Source organism: Passer domesticus, chromosome 21 (genome assembly GCF_036417665.1).
Source record: "Passer domesticus isolate bPasDom1 chromosome 21, bPasDom1.hap1, whole genome shotgun sequence".
Lineage (NCBI taxonomy): Eukaryota > Metazoa > Chordata > Aves > Passeriformes > Passeridae > Passer > Passer domesticus.
Window position 1 is genome coordinate 3,518,115 of NC_087494.1, and position 19,796 is coordinate 3,537,910.

General features: G+C 48.0%; 1 protein-coding gene across 3 annotated transcripts in view; it reads left to right on the forward strand.

Annotated features, from left to right (window-relative positions):
* Positions 1-19,796, forward strand: part of ARHGEF18 (Rho/Rac guanine nucleotide exchange factor 18) — a 48,887-nt gene that overhangs the window by 5,427 nt on the left and 23,664 nt on the right. Inside the window, exons 3-11 of one of the 3 annotated variants that reach the window (XM_064396281.1) lie at positions 162-657; positions 2,266-2,473; positions 3,125-3,239; positions 3,861-3,918; positions 4,132-4,176; positions 4,447-4,527; positions 4,889-4,994; positions 5,513-5,687; positions 18,226-18,293. In XM_064396281.1, coding sequence (XP_064252351.1) covers positions 162-657; positions 2,266-2,473; positions 3,125-3,239; positions 3,861-3,918; positions 4,132-4,176; positions 4,447-4,527; positions 4,889-4,994; positions 5,513-5,687; positions 18,226-18,293 — 1,352 coding nt within the window. Of the gene's footprint in view, positions 1-161; positions 658-2,265; positions 2,474-3,124; positions 3,240-3,860; positions 3,919-4,131; positions 4,177-4,446; positions 4,528-4,888; positions 4,995-5,512; positions 5,688-12,394; positions 12,486-17,095; positions 17,166-18,225; positions 18,294-19,796 lie in introns of those variants that run through there. The other 2 variants (XM_064396283.1, XM_064396284.1) reach the window with 2 other exon arrangements.

The window sequence follows — 19,796 nt, forward strand, 5'->3', positions numbered from 1 at the left end:
TACAAGGTTATGTTGCTGTGAGGGACAGCAGGGGAGGATGACTATTAGAAAGTCAATTGGAAGTCTGGCTCTGCTCTGCACCCCAGTTTCTGTACGGGAGGTGTCCCCTTGGCAGGGCTGGTGTGAGGCTCTCAGAGGATTTGTGCTGCCTTTGCAGGAAGACTCGTCTTCCACAGAGCTGGATGTGCCAGCAGCAGACTTGCACAGCAGCACAGAGGATCTCCTCTCAGACTCTGCTCTCCACGGCACGGAGTATTACAAAGATCTGGGACTCCTGAGCGTGCCGTCTGCCAAAACAGCACCAGACACGGCAGCACAGCCAGAACAAGAATCCCAGACTGTGTCTGCCCTTCACTCACTGGAAGACAGACCAAGGGCTCTGAGCAAACTGTCTGTGGATGTTGCTTTTTCCAATCCCGTTTCCTGCTCAGTACGTTATGGCGAGGCCGACTGTCGTTTTCTGAACAAAGGCCACCTGTGCTCCCGTGCAGCCATGCCAGATGACGGCACCAGCACTTCTGAGCATCCTGCAGAGGCAGACAACGAGCTGGACCTGCAAGAGGCCCAGGATTCCTTCCCCACACTGGTGAGATCGATGTCCACCTCCCGGAGGCACAGCTGGGAGAGCCCTCTGTCACCCGTGGACTGCAGGCGCAGGTACGGCGGGACCGTGAGTGGTATTTGATGTACACAGTGCAACGGAGGTGGGAGGCTGAGCATCACACTGCCTGCAGCTCCAGATGCTGCTGGGTGGTCTCCCTCGCCTGTCAGCATCTGCCAGAGCAGCTGGACACCCACTGCTCCTGTTGGGTGGGATGTGGAAGAAGTGCTAGGGCAGCAAGAGGCTTTAATGTCTCCTTGGAAGTAGGAAGACCCTCTTTTCCTGGGGTTGGGGCTGAGAAGAGGATCTCTCTTTTCTGTCTGGAGGGAATCTTGAACAGCATCAGTTGCCCTGATGACCTCCATCCTCTGGCTCAAAGGGAATTTTTCTCATCAAGGTGGGATTAAGAGAGCTCTGTCAAATCCTTTCTCATCTTGTCTGTGAGTTGGCTTGGTGGGGCCTGTGCCTGCAAGCGCTGTGCTGTGCTCCAGCCCTCTGCCCTCCACGTGGCTGCAGAGGAGGTTGTGTTTGTAGCACAATGCTGAGCCCTGGCTGGGAGCAGAGGCAGGCCTGGCATTCCTGCCATCCTCTGCTCCTGCCACATGAATGCCTTGAGCTCCAGGTTCCTCCAGGAATGCTTTCCCTGCTGACAAATGTATTGATCTCCCAGCTGACTGGGATTTAGGTGCAAGCCAGCAAGGACTATTTTTATCTCTCCTCCTTATACGGTACCCTAAAATTATCTCAGCCTGAAATCTTGGCAGTCCTTTATCAAGCTCAGACTTTGGTTCTCAGACCTATTGTTGTCCCATGTGCCATGGATCATTCACAGTTTATGCTGTAACAGACACATGAGTAACGGTGGCACGGAGTGGCTGTTGGTGTCAGGGACACGTTCTGTCTCCTCGCTGGGTGATGAAGCACGTGTGAGCAGGAGGCCAGGGAAGGGGAATACACCCCACTGCTCCCTAAGCAAACGCTTCCTGAAGCCTGCTTGTGGCAGCAGGAATGAAGTGACAGTGATCTGCAGACAGAACCCATGCAGAGACTAAGATTTTCCACTGAGCTTTATCCATAATTTTGCTTCTGTGTTGTCACTGCAACAGCACTTGGTGTGCAGCACACTGTGAGGCACTGGGGGAGCTGGTCCACCCCTCATTTCCTAGAAAAAAATGTTTTTCCGTCTTCAAATCTGGGCTGTGGTGGGAGCAGGATTTATGGCATGATGCCACAGTGGCGATGGGATAAATATCATCTGCCACTTCTAAATGCCCAGAGGGACTTTCCTGGATGGCAGCTGACAGGGCAGCAGCCCTGGGGCAGGCAGGAACAGGCTGCTGCCAGGGTGGCTGCACAATCTCAGGGGTTGCTAAGAGATCAGTGTGAGCCATTCAGCACTAAACATCCCGGGTGACCAGGGAGCTGGGGACTCACTGGTGGCAGCCAGAGGAGCTGTTTTGAACAGGCTCAGGACTTGGTGTCCAGGCTGACACTTCCTGTCATTTCCATTCCCTCGTGCCTGCTGTAGGGAGCCTCCTTGTCCCAGCTGCATGAGGTTGTTAGGACCACCCAGCCAGGGACATTGCAGGGGCTGTGCCATGCTGGGCACAGTGTGCCAGAGCTGCTCAGGTCTGCTCTGAGGCTTCTTTCTGCCCCCTGATTAGGTTCAGCCTGGATGTCACAGAGCTGGGCAGTGACCCAGAGCAGGACGATGTGGAGAAGAGGAGCCAGTCCTGCCTCCAGCCTCACGCGTCCCTTCAGCTGCCCAAAAGGGAACGGGGAGCCTGGAGCAGCAGCCGGGGTGGCACAGTGATCAAAGTGGAGATAGAGCCACTGCACCCAGACCTCGTGGCCAGCCCCAGCTTGGAGGTGGTGAGTGTGGAGGGCTGGGCACAGGGTCAGCAAGGCAAGCTGAGGGTGCAGAAAAGCAGCATACACAGGTGTCAGCTGCAGGCTGGACTCCTTCAGTGCCAGCGTGGAACCAGGAGGTCTGCAGGAATCTCAGCAAGGATGGGCTTTTTCAGATAAACTGCCCCATCTTGTGAGATAAAGGCCCTGGGAGCTGCCTGTAGTACTGCCCTCTTTCCCCATATATTTAGCTGGAATTTCTCTTCCCTTGTGCCTGTTGCCTCTTGTCCTGTCACTGCAGGACAAGAAGAGTCTGGCCCTATCTTCTCTCTAAGCCTCTGTCAGGTAGTTGAAGACAGCAGTGTCACACACCCACACACACACACACCCCTTACACACCGCTTTGCTCTGGGGAATACCTTTATATTCAATTAATATTAAAAGGATAATTGAATCACAGTGCTGCATGTCCAGTAAAAGTGAGAAGTGCCTAAGAAGGTTTCAGGCATGAGTGTCACTTGCTCCACCCTTCCTGGAGCCAAAAAACAGCTGGGCCTAGTGGTCTCCTGCATCATAACTGACAAAACAAGAGGGAAAGGGTGAGGAATCAGCCATGATGGAGATTCCCTGGGTGCAGAAAGCACAAAAGATTTCTGTGACTTTTTACTTCTCCAGAAATGTGTCAGCAACGGGAAGAGACTGAGGTCCAAGTCTGTCCCATCAGCCTGTGAGACTATTGCCTCCCCCCAGATACCTCACAGTTTCAACACTTCTTTTCCAGCTGTGGAAGGTTAGTATAGACTTTATGCCATTAAATGGGTTCAAGGTGTGATTAAGAAAATAAAAACTAGAGCTGTAGCCTCTGGAAGTGTGGACAGCCTCTGCTTTCTCTTCCACATGGTCCCAGGAGCTCCTGAAATACAAAAGTTCTGAGTCTGGCCCTGGCTAGCAGCACAGTCTCAGCTCAGACATGCCCATCCCCAGTGACACATTGCCACATAACCTCCCTGTGGCCGGTGCTTTGGTCACTCCCTACTCAAGTTCCACCTGTGAGGATTGCCCCAGAGAAAAATGTGGTGATTTCAGAGCCTGGGAGGTGGAGGGGAGGCTGGCTGTTATGGGGAAGAGCTCTGGGGTGGTACCAGCTCCTCCCCTACTGCAAGCAGGACCCTAAGCAGCAAACATACAGACTGGGGAGGGGAGGAGTAACACAGAAAAGTGATGAGCCTTCACTTCCCTCACAGAAATGTAGAGCAGAATCTCCTTCCCTAACTGCTCCTGGCATTTCTTCCTCACCAATCAAGGCAGAGTGGGAGCCCAGCACAATTAACAGGATCCAGTTGCATAGATTGCAAGGTGGTGCTCTGCAAAGGCAAACCAGGATCCCTGCTGAGAGCATTTTGTGTTCCAGGTGTTGAACCCCCTGCTCTGGAGATGCTGGAGAAGGACCACGTGTCCCCAGACCAAGTGTAGGTATTGTCAGTCCTGGCTGGTTTGAGATGAGGGAGATTTTTGAGTGTATCTGAGCCTCTGGGGATGCAACAGCAAAGGAGATCCCACTCTGTGCTGGGTCACAGCTGACAGTTGGTCATAAACCAGCACCTCAGGCTTTGTGGGGTGCAGAATGTCTGTACAAGGATATTTTCTAATGCCTTGCTTTTCTTTTGCCCCATCCTTGGTAGGTTAATTGTTCAGAAGGTACTTCAGGAGCTGAAACATTACCATGGGTAAGTGTGTCTGAGACAGGGATGTGTGGGGAGGTCACAGGTCTGCCTAAGACACACCTTGGTCCCTTAAGGGGCAAATCCCCAGGGTACCAGAATCACTGATTTATTCCAGTGAAACCAGGGTAGAATTGCAAGGAAAAGGGGCATTTCATGTACCTCTTCTGTAACTCTAAAAATGTTCCTGCCCCATGCAGAAAATAAGAGTTTCAGCTGACCCAGAAGTTCTGTTCTTGTGTTCTTTGCTGTGTCTGATGCCTTTTCCCTGCCCAGGGCGAAGCAGAGAGCTTGTGTGCAAGAAGGCAGTGATTCTTCCCAGCAGAACCTCACTTGGTTTGAGTTCCTGTCTAATGAGTAAGTGAGACAGTGGGTGACACACACTTTGTGTTCTGAGAACAGACTCATTTTGAGTCCTGTTCATCTAAGCTCTACTGCCCTGCTAATCCTGTGTGCAGGACCCTGGTATCTGCAGGGGCTCAGCCAGGAGTGTGGCACTGAACAAAACCTGCACACATAGCTTGAAAGTTCAGCTCCTTATTTGCAAGTGTCTCATTAATAAGTGACATGGCTGATGCCAAACCAGATCCTCCAGGAGATGGAAAGCTCATACTTGGGGTCCTAAAGTGATGCTTCAATGAACTTCATCAGTGATCTCCCTAAGCTGGGTTTGGTCAGTGAATTTCCCCTTTTTTAGGGTATTTTGGTCTCCTTTCAGAAATGAGGACAGTGGGAAGAGTGATAAAGCAGAGAAAGGCACAAAGGTGATGCGACGTCTGAGTTCTCTGCGGAGCCGAGTCACTGGATCCTGGCAGAAGGATAAGGTGAGAGAGAGATGTTGAATTTGTAGAAGAAATTGTTAAATTCTTCAAGTAGAAAAGGGGATCTCACTATAGGGAACAGTTAGCTGGATTACTTTGGGACGGCTGAGGCCTCTATGTTGGTCAGCAGATGCACTGTGACCCCTAAAGTAGTAGTAGAGTGTGGGACTGAGCGATCCCTAAATTCCAACTCTCCTTGCTCCGGGGCATGTTCTGGATGCTCTTATGCTGCCCTGGCACTGTTGTGCACAGCAAGAAGAGTGCCTTGGCTGGGTGACTGCCTGGATCACTCTTTGTGGCAAGAGGAGCCTGCAGAGGGACAGCCAAGCGTGTCCTGCCCTTCATCACAAATGGACTTAGACTAGAGGGACTGGCCCGAGCCTTGGGAAGGCATTTGGGAAAAGCACTGCCATCCCACTGCACCTGCTGCCCACCAGCTCTCTGCTCGTTTGTACAGTGGGGAAAGGAACACGTGGGCAGTGCAAGGCCTGTGACTGAGCTGTGTTCTTCTCTCCTTCCAGGGTAAGAACAAAGAGCAGCTCAAGGAGAGAGAGAAGGAGAAAGAGACAAAGGAGACAAAAGAGAGGTGTAAAGATATCAATGGGCACCAGCTTGTGCCAGGGGTTTTCTCCAGTTGCACCAGCTGCTCTCTGTGTGCCAAACCTCTTGGGAATAAAAGTGGTCTGCAGTGCCTGAGTGAGTATGGCTGTCACTGCCTGGCTGTGCCCCAGCCTGCGCTCCCCGCCTGCCCTCCAGCCCAGGCTGTGCTCCTGCCTAAACCACCCCCTGGATTGCTCCACTTCTCTGCCTGCCTCCACTCCACCCCACCACTCTGCTTGGCCTGGCTTGGTTGTTTCTCCAAATAGTCTAAATGATCTCTGAGTCTTGCCTGGCAATAATTTATCCTCATTTTCTTTGGCCATTTGACCATTTCCTGCCCCTTTCCCCCAAGAAGGGTTCTAGGTTAACTATTTTTTTACTAATTTTTTTTTTAATCATGAAGTTCTGCTTTGCCTCAACAAATATCCCAACTGCCCGAGTGTAGCTGGATCTTTTAGGCTGTTTTTCACAGCTGCAGTGATGTCTCAGCTCAGCATGTCCCCTTTGCATGGGCACAGGGATTTCTAGTGCATCCAAAATTTTATTAACTAACAAAAAGTCAAATGTTGCCTCCCAGGATGTGCATGGGTGCTTTTCAGCTCTAAGCAGTGCTAGCATGCATGGGCCTCTGTGCTCCCACTGCATCCACTGTGGCATGGCTTTGGCTGACAAACGCTGCCCCTCCTCTTTGGGGCAGGTACTCAGGGCACTGAAGAATGTTTTAATTCCCAAGGGATTGTCTGTGGGCAGAGAAAATTTTCTGGAAATGAAAGGATTGCTCTCTTTCTCCACCCTGTACCCTCAAGCAATGCTTGCTCTCTCAGAGGCTCTTAAGGTCAGTAAAACCTTTCTGGGACATAAAGGGACTGACTGCCCTCAGACGTGTGGTGAGAAATATACTTTCCCTTCAGGGCAGCTGGAGGGAAACTGAAAAGGGGCACAGAGCTGGCTATTAGTGAACATTTTTCAGGCATCACAGCAAAAAGTAGGAAGCAGTGAGCTCAATAAGAGTTTTGTAGATATTTAGAGAGACAAGAAATTTAATGGGAGGAGGCTGAGTTGTGCCTTGTCATTCCTATGTGAGGAATCTCCCAGCCAGAGGCTCTGTTTGCAGTCCTGCACACTGCTTTACAAAAATACCTTAACCTGGGCATATACAGGCAGCCCTTGATACTCATGAGCATGAGTATGGTCTTGGGAACTCTGAGGGCATTTAGTGGGAGTGATTCTCCTCTGGACAGCCCTATGGATATCTGTGATCTGGAGTTGGAGCTAGCTGTTGAAATGAGAGTGTGGCTCAGCACAGCTTGTCCATCATAAATACACAGGGACTGTACATGAGTTATGGCAAATTTCACCTTGTTTTTCAGCCCTTCCATAAGGAATCTGTGTTCTGTCTTGTGAAGGTTCAGGAGAAAAACTCTGAGGTGGCTGAGGCACTGGTTTGTGTTTGGGACTCTGTGACATCTCCTTTGGCTCTTGGCTGCCCAGGCTAACGCAGGCGGCAGAGCAGCACAGCTTGTTTTGTAATGTTCCCTTTGCAGTGCCTTGAACTGAGGCTGAACAATCGGGCAGGGTTCTGAGATGTCTGTTAAAATTAATGGCCTGTCTGTGGTGAGAGATGGGCTGGGACTTGTGGTGTGACAGCTGATGGCCTGAGAGTGCCTATATTTGGATGATGCTGAGCTGAAACCTTTGCGAGCTGCTGCTGAGCTGGTAGTTGATATCAGCAGCTCCCGTTACTGCAGCTCGGAGCAGTGTGTGGTCTCCTGACTAGTCCCTGATAGAGCTCTGGGACAGCAAGCTCTGGGACAGCAAGCTCCATGGCCATGGGGAAGCTGGAGCAGCAGGCCTACTTTTCAGAACTGTGAGCAGCTCCATCAGGCTCAGCCTGAGCCGTGGCTGCTGCGAGGATGTGAGGGCATTGGCAGCGCCTCTTGTTTTCTCCTCGTGGGCTCTCATTTGACCATCCCCGCGCCTTGGCCCCCGGCCAGCCCTCGGCCCATCGCTGGTCAGGTGCTGCTGTTGCTGTTGTTGTCTCCGTGGTATTTTTAACTGCAGCACCACCACGTGGTCCAAGGCAAAACGGGCTCGTGGAAAACACAGGAAAAGATGGTGCTTAAAGCAAGGGATAAGCTGAAGGGGGAGAAAGAATGGGAGCATGATTGCAAGCCTGAGGTCTTTTCACTATGCAGCAGACACAAAAAGTCTGGTGACTTCCATGGCTGTGATGTCCTCTCGCTGGAAGAGCAAGAGCTCTTCTTTATCAGAGATACTAACAGTAGGAGGAATTCTGCATTTAAGTCAGAACAAAAAACCATTGTTCTGCTAGAAACGTGTGTGAGCTGTGAAGGAAGTGGGCAGCTCGGATAGCCTGGTACATGGTAACTCATTTCCCTCTCCCACTGATTCCTCCCTTCTATCATTACCCCACACAACACAGAGTCTCCCAGAGGAGAAGGCTGTGCAGCGTGTTGAGAGTAGAGATTCAGCCTCTGCAGCTCACAGATGTGCAGTTAAGAGCCTGGTAGGGATGAAAAACAAGGAGGAATGATTGCAGTCACAGGGATCTTGACAACAGTGGCCACCCAAACTCTGCCGTTACGTAAACTATGAGCTGTGAGTCCCGAGGTTTATTGTTCACCTGGAAATGGGAAAGCTCCTCTTGAGCCTTTGCTATCGTGGGTGGAGAAGGTTCTGTGCCTAAATTAATCCTCTCTTATAAACACGCTTCCAGAGTTTATGCAACAAGAGTTAGATGAGTCCCAGGGAAGCCCTGACAGGAGGAGAGCTCTCCAAGCAGGCTGTGCCATGGAGGCGAGCCAGGGATATGCTGTGGAATACAGATGCAAGGAGGATTGCTTCCCTTGAGCTTGAGCACTGGGGTAGAGGTGGGACTTCTGCATCTCCAGCTGAGAATCAATCTCTATTACTTCATGGGAAAGACAGAGCTCACAGGGCCCCCACAGGCGTGACAGATTGACCATCCTCTTCCAAGGAGACCTATAGCTGTAACCAAAGTTTGGCTTCAGACAAACTCCTCTTCTTTAAGAGAAGGTGCTCAGTTTAATGAATCTTCCTGAACAATGCAGGCTGTGCTGGACTGTTCACCTGTCCTAGGCTGACCCTTGCTGGCTGCTTCAGTGCACTGGCTGATCTCTGACTGGTTGCTGTAACAACTGGTCTCCAGGATTTATTTAAGGCGCATTGTGAAAGAGGTTTGGAAAACCATTTCCTTTCTCACAACGAGAAAGGAAGAGGACACAGATTTCTGCAGTTTTTCAGGCAAACATCCTCCACCCATGGCCAAGGAGAGGCTTTTGGTTTAGACCTGAAATTTGGGGTGAAATTCACCTTTCACTTGGCACTTGTGTCTGCAGGGTTTTACTTTTGGATTCCCAGTACCAATAAGCTAATAGGTGAAGGAAAGTTTTGGCTTATGATAAGGAGGAATCACTTGATTTTCTTTCCTGAAATTTCTGTTCACAGCCCACACAAAGTCCTGACAAATCTGAAAAGCAGCAGACAACCTGGAACTTTGCATTTCCGTAGAGAGTCACAGCTGCCAAAAATCTTCTGTTTTGGGGGGAAAAGGAGGTTTGGCTGCTGTAACATGATGACAATGATAAATGGACTGGGAGTCCCACTTGGAATAAACTATTGCAGACAGGAGTCCAAATAAAAGGAGGCAAAACCAGAGTGGCTGCATTGGGCTGTGGGTTAAGGTGGTTCTGAGCCAATGGAGCAGGATCTGAAGCAAATGTGAAAGCGGCTGCAGTGCTGGTTGCAGAGGAAACACTGAGCTGTGTCCTCACACAGAGCTGGCTCAGCCAGCTCGAGAGGGCTTAGAAAAGGAAACCAAAGTACATCCTATTCTCAGTGCTTCTCCTTTTCTGCTTTTCACTTTCTTTTTCTTTCTGGGAAGTCATACCTTGATCTGGAACACCTCCAAATGCTGCTCCTTCTGTTCCCTGATAAAACCTCAAGATCTTGTACACTCAGGCTGATAAATGCATAAGGACAGTAATAAACCTGAGACACATCCAGCAAGAAACCTTTTGCTATTACAGAATTACACAGGATTAGACAGCTGGTAGCCTTCTCTTCTTTGCAATCCAAACCCTAGCTCTAAGCTACAGAGTCTGGGAGCTGGCTGCTGTGCCAGATTTTGCACTGATTTTGTGGCGATGCCCTGAGGCCGCACAAGCACAGCACGTTCTCTCCATGACAGCTGCAGTTGGGCAATCTGCAATGCTTTACTTTTATATTACAGCAGAGCACGAAGTTTGAAGTGTCTAAGGATTAATCAGTCACCAAGTGACAGCCAGCTGTTTACCACCAAACTGCTTTGTGTAATGATCATTTCTCTGTAGTGGTGACAGGCACCAATAAACAACTGGGACTGCAGTGTACTCAGTCCTGTAGAGAAGCAGCACAAAAGGGAACATTTTGGAAAAGCTTGCAACTATGAGATTAAGATAAAAATAAAATTGATTAAACAGGTGGCAGGGTGGAAACCAGAGATCACATTGGCCCCATGGCAGGATTTCATCACATCTCCAGCTCAAAAAGTGGCAGGTTCTTTCAAGGCAGCATAGGGAAAGATGCAGGGTAAATTTTGAGAGGCAAGTTGGTTTGGAACTGTGCATGTTGTGTTTTCAAGCTCAACAGGCAACTAGGATATGTGTGACTTAAAATATGACAAACTTTCTATCAGTATTTTAAATCGTCAGAGTGAAATCAGGAGGGGAGATTGGGTGGTGAGCTCTTCCCAGTTTTCCTGCCTGCACTAAGTACTCCAGCAGCCCCGTGCCACCTCATTGGTGTCACGGAAAAGGTGTGTTTTCCAGCAAGCAGTTTGGTTCTATGTGTCAGTGCATGGATCTCCTGCTAGGGAAGATAATTCCCCTTTCCTCTCGTCATTTTTCTGTGCAGGGGTCACTGACAAAGGCCTGGGCAGGCACTGGCTGTTGAGGGGCAGCTAGGGAAGCCAGCACCTGCCAACCCTCCAGGCACTGCAGCCTTTTCTTGGCAGGGTGTTCATAAACACTCCAGCACACTGGGATGGCATATCCCACTGGGCTTTTAATAACAAATTATGTATTTCAAGCCCCAGGCAATGTGCAAAAACATATTAAATGCCATGCTGAAAGTGTCATGGATGGGTGCCACATCCCATCAGTTAGGGGCCTCCTTAGTCTGGGAGGAACCCTGTGCCCTCCCTGAGGGGAAAGTGTAGGCTAATGGTGGCCATGTGCCCTCCCTGAGGGGAAAACATGTGTTGGGGGGTGGGGGCATGTGTCTTCCCTCAGAAAAGTCATGGGTTCTGGGCAGCCATATGTCCTTTCTGAGGGGAACATGCAGGCTGAGGATGCTCATGGTGTCCCTGAGGGGGACATGCACGTTGAGGGCCCTGTGCCCTTCCTGAAGGAAAATGCAGTCTATGGGTGGCCACGCCATCCCTAAAGGAGGAAGGAGCAGGCAATGGATGGTTGTGTGCCTCCCTGAGGATGAAGCACAGACTGAAGATACTCACGCCCTCTGTGAGGGAGATGTGTGTTGAGGACCCTGTGCCCTCCCTGCAGGAGAAAGGAGCAGGCAGTGGGTGGCCATGTGCCCTCCCTGAAGGAAAGTGACGGTTGTGGTGGCTCTGCTTCCCCTGCTGAAAAGCGCAGGGCTGGAAGGACTCCATGTCCTCCATGAGAGAAAAGGGCAGGTCAAGGGAGACATGTGCCCTCCCTGAGGGTAAAGCAAGCACTATGAGAGGCTCTGCCGTCCCTGAGGGGCAGGAGGAGCTGGAATGGCTGTCTCCTCCATGAGGGCAAGGAGGGGGTCAAACGATGGCATGGAGGGCCCCGCTCCACCCTGAGGGATGCCCTGCCTCATGGAAGGTGGAGGCTGTGGGTAGTCGTACCCTTCCCGAAGGAAAACGCAGGCTAAGGGTGGCCATGTGCCCGCCCTGAGGGGAAAGTGTGGGTCAGGGCTGCGTGTACTCTTCCCGAGGGAAGGAGCAGGCTAAGGGTGGCCGTGTGGCCTAAGGGTGGCAGGGCTGTGGATGCTCATGGTGTCCCTGAGGGGAATATCTGTGTGCCCTCCTTGAGAGAAGCTTGTGGGCTAAGGATTCTCATGCCCTCCATGAAGGGTAAGAGCAGGATATGGATGGCCAGTGTCTCCCTTGAGGGAAAAGTGCAGGATTAAGGGTGTCTATGTGCCCTCCCTGAGAGGAAAACACGGGTTAAGGATGTTCGAGTGCCCTCCCTGAGAGGAAAAGCGCAGGATTAAGGGTGTTTGTGTGCCCTCCCTGAGAGGAAAATACAGGTTAAGGGTGTTCGTGCGCCCTCCCTGACAGGAAAACACGGGTTGAAGGTGTCCGTGTGCCCTTCCTTAGAGGAAAACACGGGTTGAGGGTGTCCGTGTGCCCTCCCCGAGAGGAAAAGTGCAGGATTAAGGGTGTCCGTGTGCCCTTCCTAAGAGGAAAACACGGGTTGAAGGTGTCCGTGTGCCCTCCCTGAGAGGAAAACACGGGTTGAGGGTATCCGTGTGCCCTCCCTGAGAGGAAAACACGGGTTGAGGGTATCCGTGTGCTGTCCCTGAGAGGAAAACACGGGTTGAGGGTGTCCGTGTGCCCTCCCTGAGAGGAGCGTGCGGACTGCGGGCGCTCTCCCTGAGGGGAAAGCACGGGCCAGCGCTGTCCGTGTGCGCTCCTGAGGGGAAGGCACAGCCCCAGGCTGTCCCCGCGCCGTCCCCGAGGGGCCGGGACCCTGCCCGGCCGTGCCGCGGCGCGCAGGCGCACCCTCACTCCCATTTTTCCTTCCGGGACACGGGGGCGTTTCCTGTTGCTGTGGCGGCGGCTCCCGGGACCGAGAGGGAACCGGCGGCTCCCCGGGGAGTCCGGTAAGAGACCGGGCTGTCAGCGCGCCCGCCGGCCCCTGGCTCCGCTCCCCCCGGCCCTAGCGAGCCCCGAGCACCGGCAGCCCCTCTCCGGGGCCGCGGCGCGGGGACCGCCCGGCCCCGGTCGCTGTGCGGGCAGCGGGGGCTCTGAGGGCTCCAAGGGGTCCCGGTGTTTGGCCTGGGCAGCGGTTTAATCGTCGCTTTGTCCCAGTCCCGCAGGTTTACAGTAATCCCCACCTGTGCAGCTCAGGGCTTCAGCTGCAGGACGGGACGCAGCTTGAACGATGCAGTGTTTATAGTAGAAAGCTCTTTCAAGGGCTGCGGAAGGAGTGAAAAAAATGTTGCTGTGTGCGGTAGGGAGGCGAGCGGCTGTAGCCTGTGTGAAACCGGCTCTCTTTATGCTCAGCTTGAGTCTGAGCATCCTTGTGATCATTGTATCCCTCACCTCGTCCTCTCGGTTGTTACACACAATGTGTGTACTAGTGCTGCAGCAGCGAGAAAAGTCTGGGATTTGCGTGAAGAGACCTTAAATGCGTTAGCGAAAAAGTGGTGAAAACTTCGGTCTGTTCACAATTGCGGAGACTGACCCGTTTTAAATATTCCACATCTCTGGCTCCTTGGGGAGAGGAGCGGGAGATGGTATCGGCTTAGCTTTTGTGTGCTGAAAGGAAACGCCAGCAGGAGCGAGGAGTGGTGATGGATTTTGGAGGAGGAGCAGGGAAACAGGCAGTGATTCGAACAAACAGCTTTCCGAAAGTTTCTGGTGCTATGTTTCGTCTTGGTGCTGTAATAAGCATAATTTCTGAATATTATGTGAATATTTGGTGTGTCACCAAGAGAAAAAGGCTGCTTCTTAGTTGCTTTTCACTTCCCTCTTAAGAGAGTTTTATGGCAGGCTTTTTTGTTTAATTTTATAAAAGTAATAATTTCTCTTTGGCACGGTAAAATAAAAGAAACCCGTGAAACATGGCTCTGAGACAGGAGCCATCGGACATTGTGTGTTGTAGTTCCACCTACTGTTTACCTATGAAATATTTTAAATACCTTTTATGATTGTCATAGTTGCTGCTTCAGTTCTGTAGCGTAGATTGGGGGAAGGGTTCAGCGTGAGACAATTGAATTGAGACTCCTCTTTCTTTTAGCATAACATGCAGATTTTACTTGGCAATGTTTAAAAAACAGAAGTATCGGTTGTTTATGTGTTTCTGTGCCTAAAGAAAACCCTGTGGCCACCAGAATTTGCACTGTTGGGAATCACAGAACCCTTGTCTCTGCTTCATCCAACTGATATTTTGACAATAAAACCAGATACAGTGAGCAAGTAATTATAGGTTGTTTTGGAGACAAAGAGGAATGCTCTAACAGGGAGGCTGAAACTTGATAATTTAGTGCTGTTGCTCTCTGGTGTGGACTGTCTCTGTTTCAGAATGTGAAGTATCTCATCTTCCTGTACCCTTCCAGTTTTTGGTTTCTGCCTCTGCGTAATTAGACAAGTGAGAAAACAAGTAAACACCGACCACTGGAGCCACTAGGACAAAGTTAAATCTGCTCCGAGTTCCTCAGGGTACCTGACCTGGATTTACCCGATACAGAAACTTCCTCGTGCTCCAGTGAAACTCCTCCTCTTTCCTGAGAAGTTTTATCGCAGTCACTCTGCTTTTTCTGGAATGCTGTGGTGGTTTGAAATGTTTCCTGGCCGTTGTGTTGTGCATCTCTATTTATAAATGCAGAGTTTATGTTCAGTGTTAATCATTCATATGAGGGTTGTTTCCTTTGTCAGTTCAAGAGGGAGGAGTTCCCTGTGTGGTGTAAGGGTGAGGAAGGAGGGAAGAGATTCTTTTAGATCCCCAAAGCATTGGACAATTAAAAAGAGGAATGAAATATTAAAATTACTCATTTCACAAGGAAGTTATTTTGTCCTTGGCTCTTTTCAGCTGGTTGGATTTCGTAGGTGGTGAATATCCTTGAACTCCTTGTATCACCAGAAGCACTGTTAAAGTCTGTCCCTGTTTGACCTTAGCTGCTTTAAAGTGGTTTGTTTTTAATCTGTCATTTAAAAAACAAACAAAAAAATCATTGAGATAAAGAAAGTCAATAGTTGAATTTTAGATTAATCACAGCATTTTTGTCTGTGAGTTGTTGTTTGCAAATAGTCTTTTAAGAGTTATTTTATTGGGCAGTACCGTTCCAGACCAAAGGTCAGGGTCATAGTGCTCATAATGTCTGGTGACTCATAGATTTGTCCTGGAATCCAATTCTGGAAGACATTTATAGGACATTGGCAGTGTCTGATCCCCTGGAAGATATTCCAGCTGGGGGAAAAAATATCTTTGCCTGCCCCTTTCCAGCCAGGTTTGTTGCCCTCTCCTACTGTGAATAGGGTGATGCTTTTGGGTGTTGTAATGGCTGTCCAATAAAATGCTACTAGGCTGTGAATTACTTTCTGTGAGCCATTGGGAAAACATCTCATTAATAAGGGAAATGTTTTTTATTATACCAGATTATAAATTCATTACCCTCAGCCATGAACAGGATCTTTTCTAATGTTTAGGAGCCTTTTAGTCTTAAACATTTCTTTTCTGGTTGGTCCTTGCTTTAGTCACTCATTAGGTCATCTTTGGCACAGGCCCCTGCAAAATGCTTCAAGTGGGTGACAGTTGCTGTAGTAAGCAGATCTGGGATAATGGGATGCTCCCAAAATTTTCAGCCTTAATTCCAAACCTGTTGATTAAAGCCCAGGAACAAGCCTGGTGGGTTTGCTGAGTGGTTCAGGTGCTCTGGTACCCTCAGCTGCAGTAGTGGTGCTGCTGTCCCCAGCCAGTCAAGGTGATCCAAATCCTTGGACCTTCTCTCTGTATTGGCACTTTGGTGTTGGCAGCACTGGCCAGAGCTGCAGCCCTTCTGCACAGGCTGTATCAAGATGAAATCCTTTGGAGAGTCTGTTTTTCTCAGCCAAATTAATCTTCTTGCTGTTCCGTGAGTGACTGGGGGAGGAGAAGACAAGGAAGAGCCTGGCTGCAGTCCTGAGTTTTTATCTCTGACTTTCTCAGGAATATCTTCTGTGCTTCTCCAGTTTGGGAAGAGCAGAACTGTCCTTTTTTTTTTTTTTTGGGACCTTCCCAAATTCTTGATCTGAATAAGACCAAATACTACCGATGGTAAATGCAAAAAGAATTTTTTTGTCAGTTTGAGTTTACTGATGCTTTACTCTGGATGACTGGAAAAGATAGAAATCTGGTATTTCTATACACCTGTTAGAGTTCTCTTATTTCTCTACACCTGTAAAGAACCCTTCATGTGTATTTCTGCTCTTAAACATCAGCCTCCATGTGTGCAGGGTCCTGTCCCTCCTTTGCTTTGTCCTTTGCTGTGTTTTTCACCCCTGCAGTTCTCTGATACCATTTTCAGAGAGGCTTCATAAGAATGCAGAGTAATAGTAATAAATGCAGTAATCTTACATGCATAAAAAGGAAACCACAGTCACTGGTACTCAGAAGCTCCTTCTCATCCTGAATTAGAGTGGCCTTCCTTCAGCACTGCAAAGGTGTTGAATAGAAGAAGATGGAGCATGTTTTAGAAAATGAAGTATGTTTATAAAACAGTCTTCTAGCGGGTTTCAGATTTCTCTCATGTGGGCAAAAATAATGCCACTTCGAAATCATTAAGTAAATGCATTTCAAGTAGTCTCAGGGAGTCAGGTCCTTGGATTCAGCTGCAGTTTCCTGCAGCTTTTCTGTAGCATTTTCCTGTTTTCTAGTATGTTCTCCACTGTTGTGTAAAGAACCTTTCAGCAGTGGAGGGAAGTCATACACAGCACTATTAGATATGTCAGCTGATTAAGTGAAAAATGCCTACTGAGAGCTCCACAAGCTGTTATCTTTAACAGAGCAAGGGCATGATTTTAAAATTGAAATATGTTTTTAAGTGAAATCCCTTTTACAGTTACCTTACAAAGGAATGCAAGCTTTTCAAGTGGAATTGGTCCTACTAATCATTGATAGGAAAAGAATTACTAAATGTAATTACTGAAAATGGGTAAATGTGGGGGAATATGAATATCTAGTTGAAATTTGATGTTTCTAGATGATTGTGTTACAGAATTCTAGGTGAGTTATGTGGATTTCAGGACTGTGTGTGAAGACAGTGGCTGTAGGAACCTCGGGCATCCATGGGGCTGCCTGTTCTGCCCTGAAGGGAGCCCATCTGTGAGCAGCACTTGAAGCCAGCCCAGCCTGATGTCATAGAGAATTTTCTCTATTTCCTTTTGTCCTACAGTTCGTTTCTTTGTCTCAGGAGAAAAGGGATTTCCATTGTCAACTACTTGTTTGTTGTTGAGGCATGTCTTTTTACAAGCTCTTCATTCCCTCGTGGTAGGTGGAGGCCTTATCGTTGCTGAAATAATGAATATATTTATTGTTCTCTACACAGTTTTAATAGGTGATAATTTTGATACATTTTTCTCCTGCGTTAGCAGAGGCACATACATTTGAAATTAGATGTGGTGCCTTTTGGTTTGTGGCGTGGGGTGTGGTGGCAGTAGGAATATCCCAAATAAGAGAAGTTGTGGGAGGTGGTAGTTTTTGTGGAGGTTTTTTTTTTGTGTGTGGCAAGCACTTGGGAGCAGAGCTCTGCGCTTCATTTCCCACGCTTGGGGAAGTTGTATAACATGTGAGCATCTTGCAGGTCTGTGCACTCAGTCTTTCTTTCAGTCTTGTTTTTATATCTTTATTAATTTATTTCTGTTCAAAGCCAAGTAAGTATTCTGGTCCTGTTCTCTGGCTTTTGCTGAAATTATGGAAAACACAAGTGAGCATCAGCATCTCTCTAGGTTAGCCAGGAGCCTTCAAGCAGATCCCCAGTCCTGGTGCCAGGTGGGGGTGGTTCTGAAGGGCCCTTAAATAGTTTTTCCTCTGTGCTTTAAACATAAACTGGCTTTTCTCTAGCAGATATGGTGTTCATCTTTCCAGTTTTGTTCTATTTCTCTTTTAACAGGCATGTCTGGCAAAAAATCCTGGTGTCCTTTACTGAGTTGTTGGAGTCCTGCTTTGCTTTTGATGAAGGATCTTGTTTTATAGATGGGCAGAAAGGCTGCAGAAAATATTTGGCACTATCAGTTTCCCTTCCTGTTTTCTCAATAACTAGTTATCAGGAGGTAAAAAATGGAGATTGGATTTTATTATACTAGTAATAGTTTTATGGCTTTTGGGTGAGAGGGCTGCTTTGGTTCCTATATCTGGGAACAATTCCTTTGTGCAGCTGGAAGGGTGGTAGTGCTGTGGTGCTGGTAATGCTCTGATGATTCTGGAGGGTGTTTTGATCTTTAATTTACTGTAGTTACTGCAGCTCCCAGCAGTAGTCTGTGCAGAAAGGCAGCTATTCCTGTGGAGCCAAAGAATTGCTGCCCCCTGGACTGGTATCAGTTCTGGATGGAGAGACATGGAAATGGGCTTGCAAAGATGAGGAAAGCTGTGGAGGTTGGGCAGAAAACTGCTCGTGCATTCCAGAGTGGCTCTTGGTTCTTGCATGTGTGAATTGCACTCAGTGGTGCAGTCTTTCTGAAAAAACTCAAGGGTTTGGTGTAAAATCAAGACCAGAACAGGCACAACAAGGATGCTTGCCACGACACCCGAGCTTACTCTGCACCTCGTCCAAAATTAAGATCCTTTGTGTGCCGTTATTCCTTTCCCTAGACAGGAAAGAAGAATAATCAAGACCTTTTTTTTTGTGTGTGTGTGCATTTCAGATTGTGCAGTGAATGTCCACAAGAACTGCAAGAGTTTGCTGACTGAATGCAGCAGCATCAGACCCAAGGTGGGCTTTAACATTTGTTCTTTTATAATAACAAGGCTTGACATGATAAGAATAATTTATGTCAGTGGTTTAATTTACATCAGTACAGAATCTTGCCCTACGTCTTTGAGGCATCAAGTAGTTATTAACTTGTTATTATAGTAATTAATGATAATGTATGGAGGGAAAATAAAGTGAAATGTTTTATTGCTATACTGTGAATTCCTTAGCCTGTATCCCAGAACTGTGACTAGCCATAAGAGTACTCAAACTTTTTGGGGAATATAATTGAATTATATGGTACCTTTAAATGTTGTGCCATCTCAAAGCTGATGGAAGAGCATGAGGGGTGGAGGGGAATTTGGTTGTAACAGTTACATTTTATTTCTAAGCTGGAAAATGCAGAATAAGTGATTTCATTTGGGAACTGTGATGAACTTGGTCTTGCTATGCTGTTTACTTTTTTATCTCTGTCACCATGGTGCCTGTGATTGCATGTAAGGTCACAGGTTGTTTCACATAGATGTCTATCTGTTGGGTTTTTGTTCTGGTATTGGTTTTGAAAATCATTTCCTCCTCCTTATAACTAATAATACTTGAGGGAGTTTTAGTTTGTTTTAACCTGCAAGTGCTGATGATTTCAGAGACTGATAGCAGATTAGGGAGTACTGTGAGGGGGGAAAAGAGAGAGCAGAGCAGCTCAGACCTGAGCAATTAGAGGTTAGAGGAAGTGTTTTCAGCCATTGGTGATATAGAATGTAACTCTTCTGAGGGCAGAAATGTTCTTGTGGGGGTTTTGATATATAATTTCAAACATCTCAGGGCATTGTGAATTTTCCTTTTAAAACGAAAACTTCTCTTGCTCTGATGCTTTCATTTCCACTCTTCACCACCACCCAAAACTTCAGGGTGAATCAGCCCTGACAAACCACTCCTGAAGAGAGCAGAGAGGGAGTGGTGGCACAAAATGAGGTGAAGGATTCAGTCAGAAATGGGAACCCCAAAGGGAAGCTCCCCAAAAGCCATTTGTTATCGCCTGTATTATTTATTTATTTTATTTCTTTGCATCTTTAATAACTTGTATCTCAATGGTTTTTAATATCCTAGTGTTGCAAGAAGGACGAAGTTTAGCAAAGATTACCAAAGATGCAATGTGAAATGGACAGTCTGAATTTTGGTTGAAAGTGGCTGAATTATTTTAGTCAGTATTGCTAGGAACTAAACTACAGCAAAGTGAAGGCTGTCAACATGGAGGGATTGCTTTCATCTCACAAATTATTGTCATAGCTTTAATTCAGTAGTTTCAGTTTTGGTTCTGTTTCAGCCTGATTTATACTTTGTTGAATTTAATGCAAAGTGTCAATGTCTCTATGTCATTCGTCTGACACATGAAAAAATCAAAGCTGTTATTGTGTTAAATCTTTTATGTTCTCAGTGAACATCTTCACTTACAGTTAATGCTATAGGATAGGAAAAATCTGATTCATTTTGAACTGAAAGTTTGGTCTGGATGTGTAAGAATAT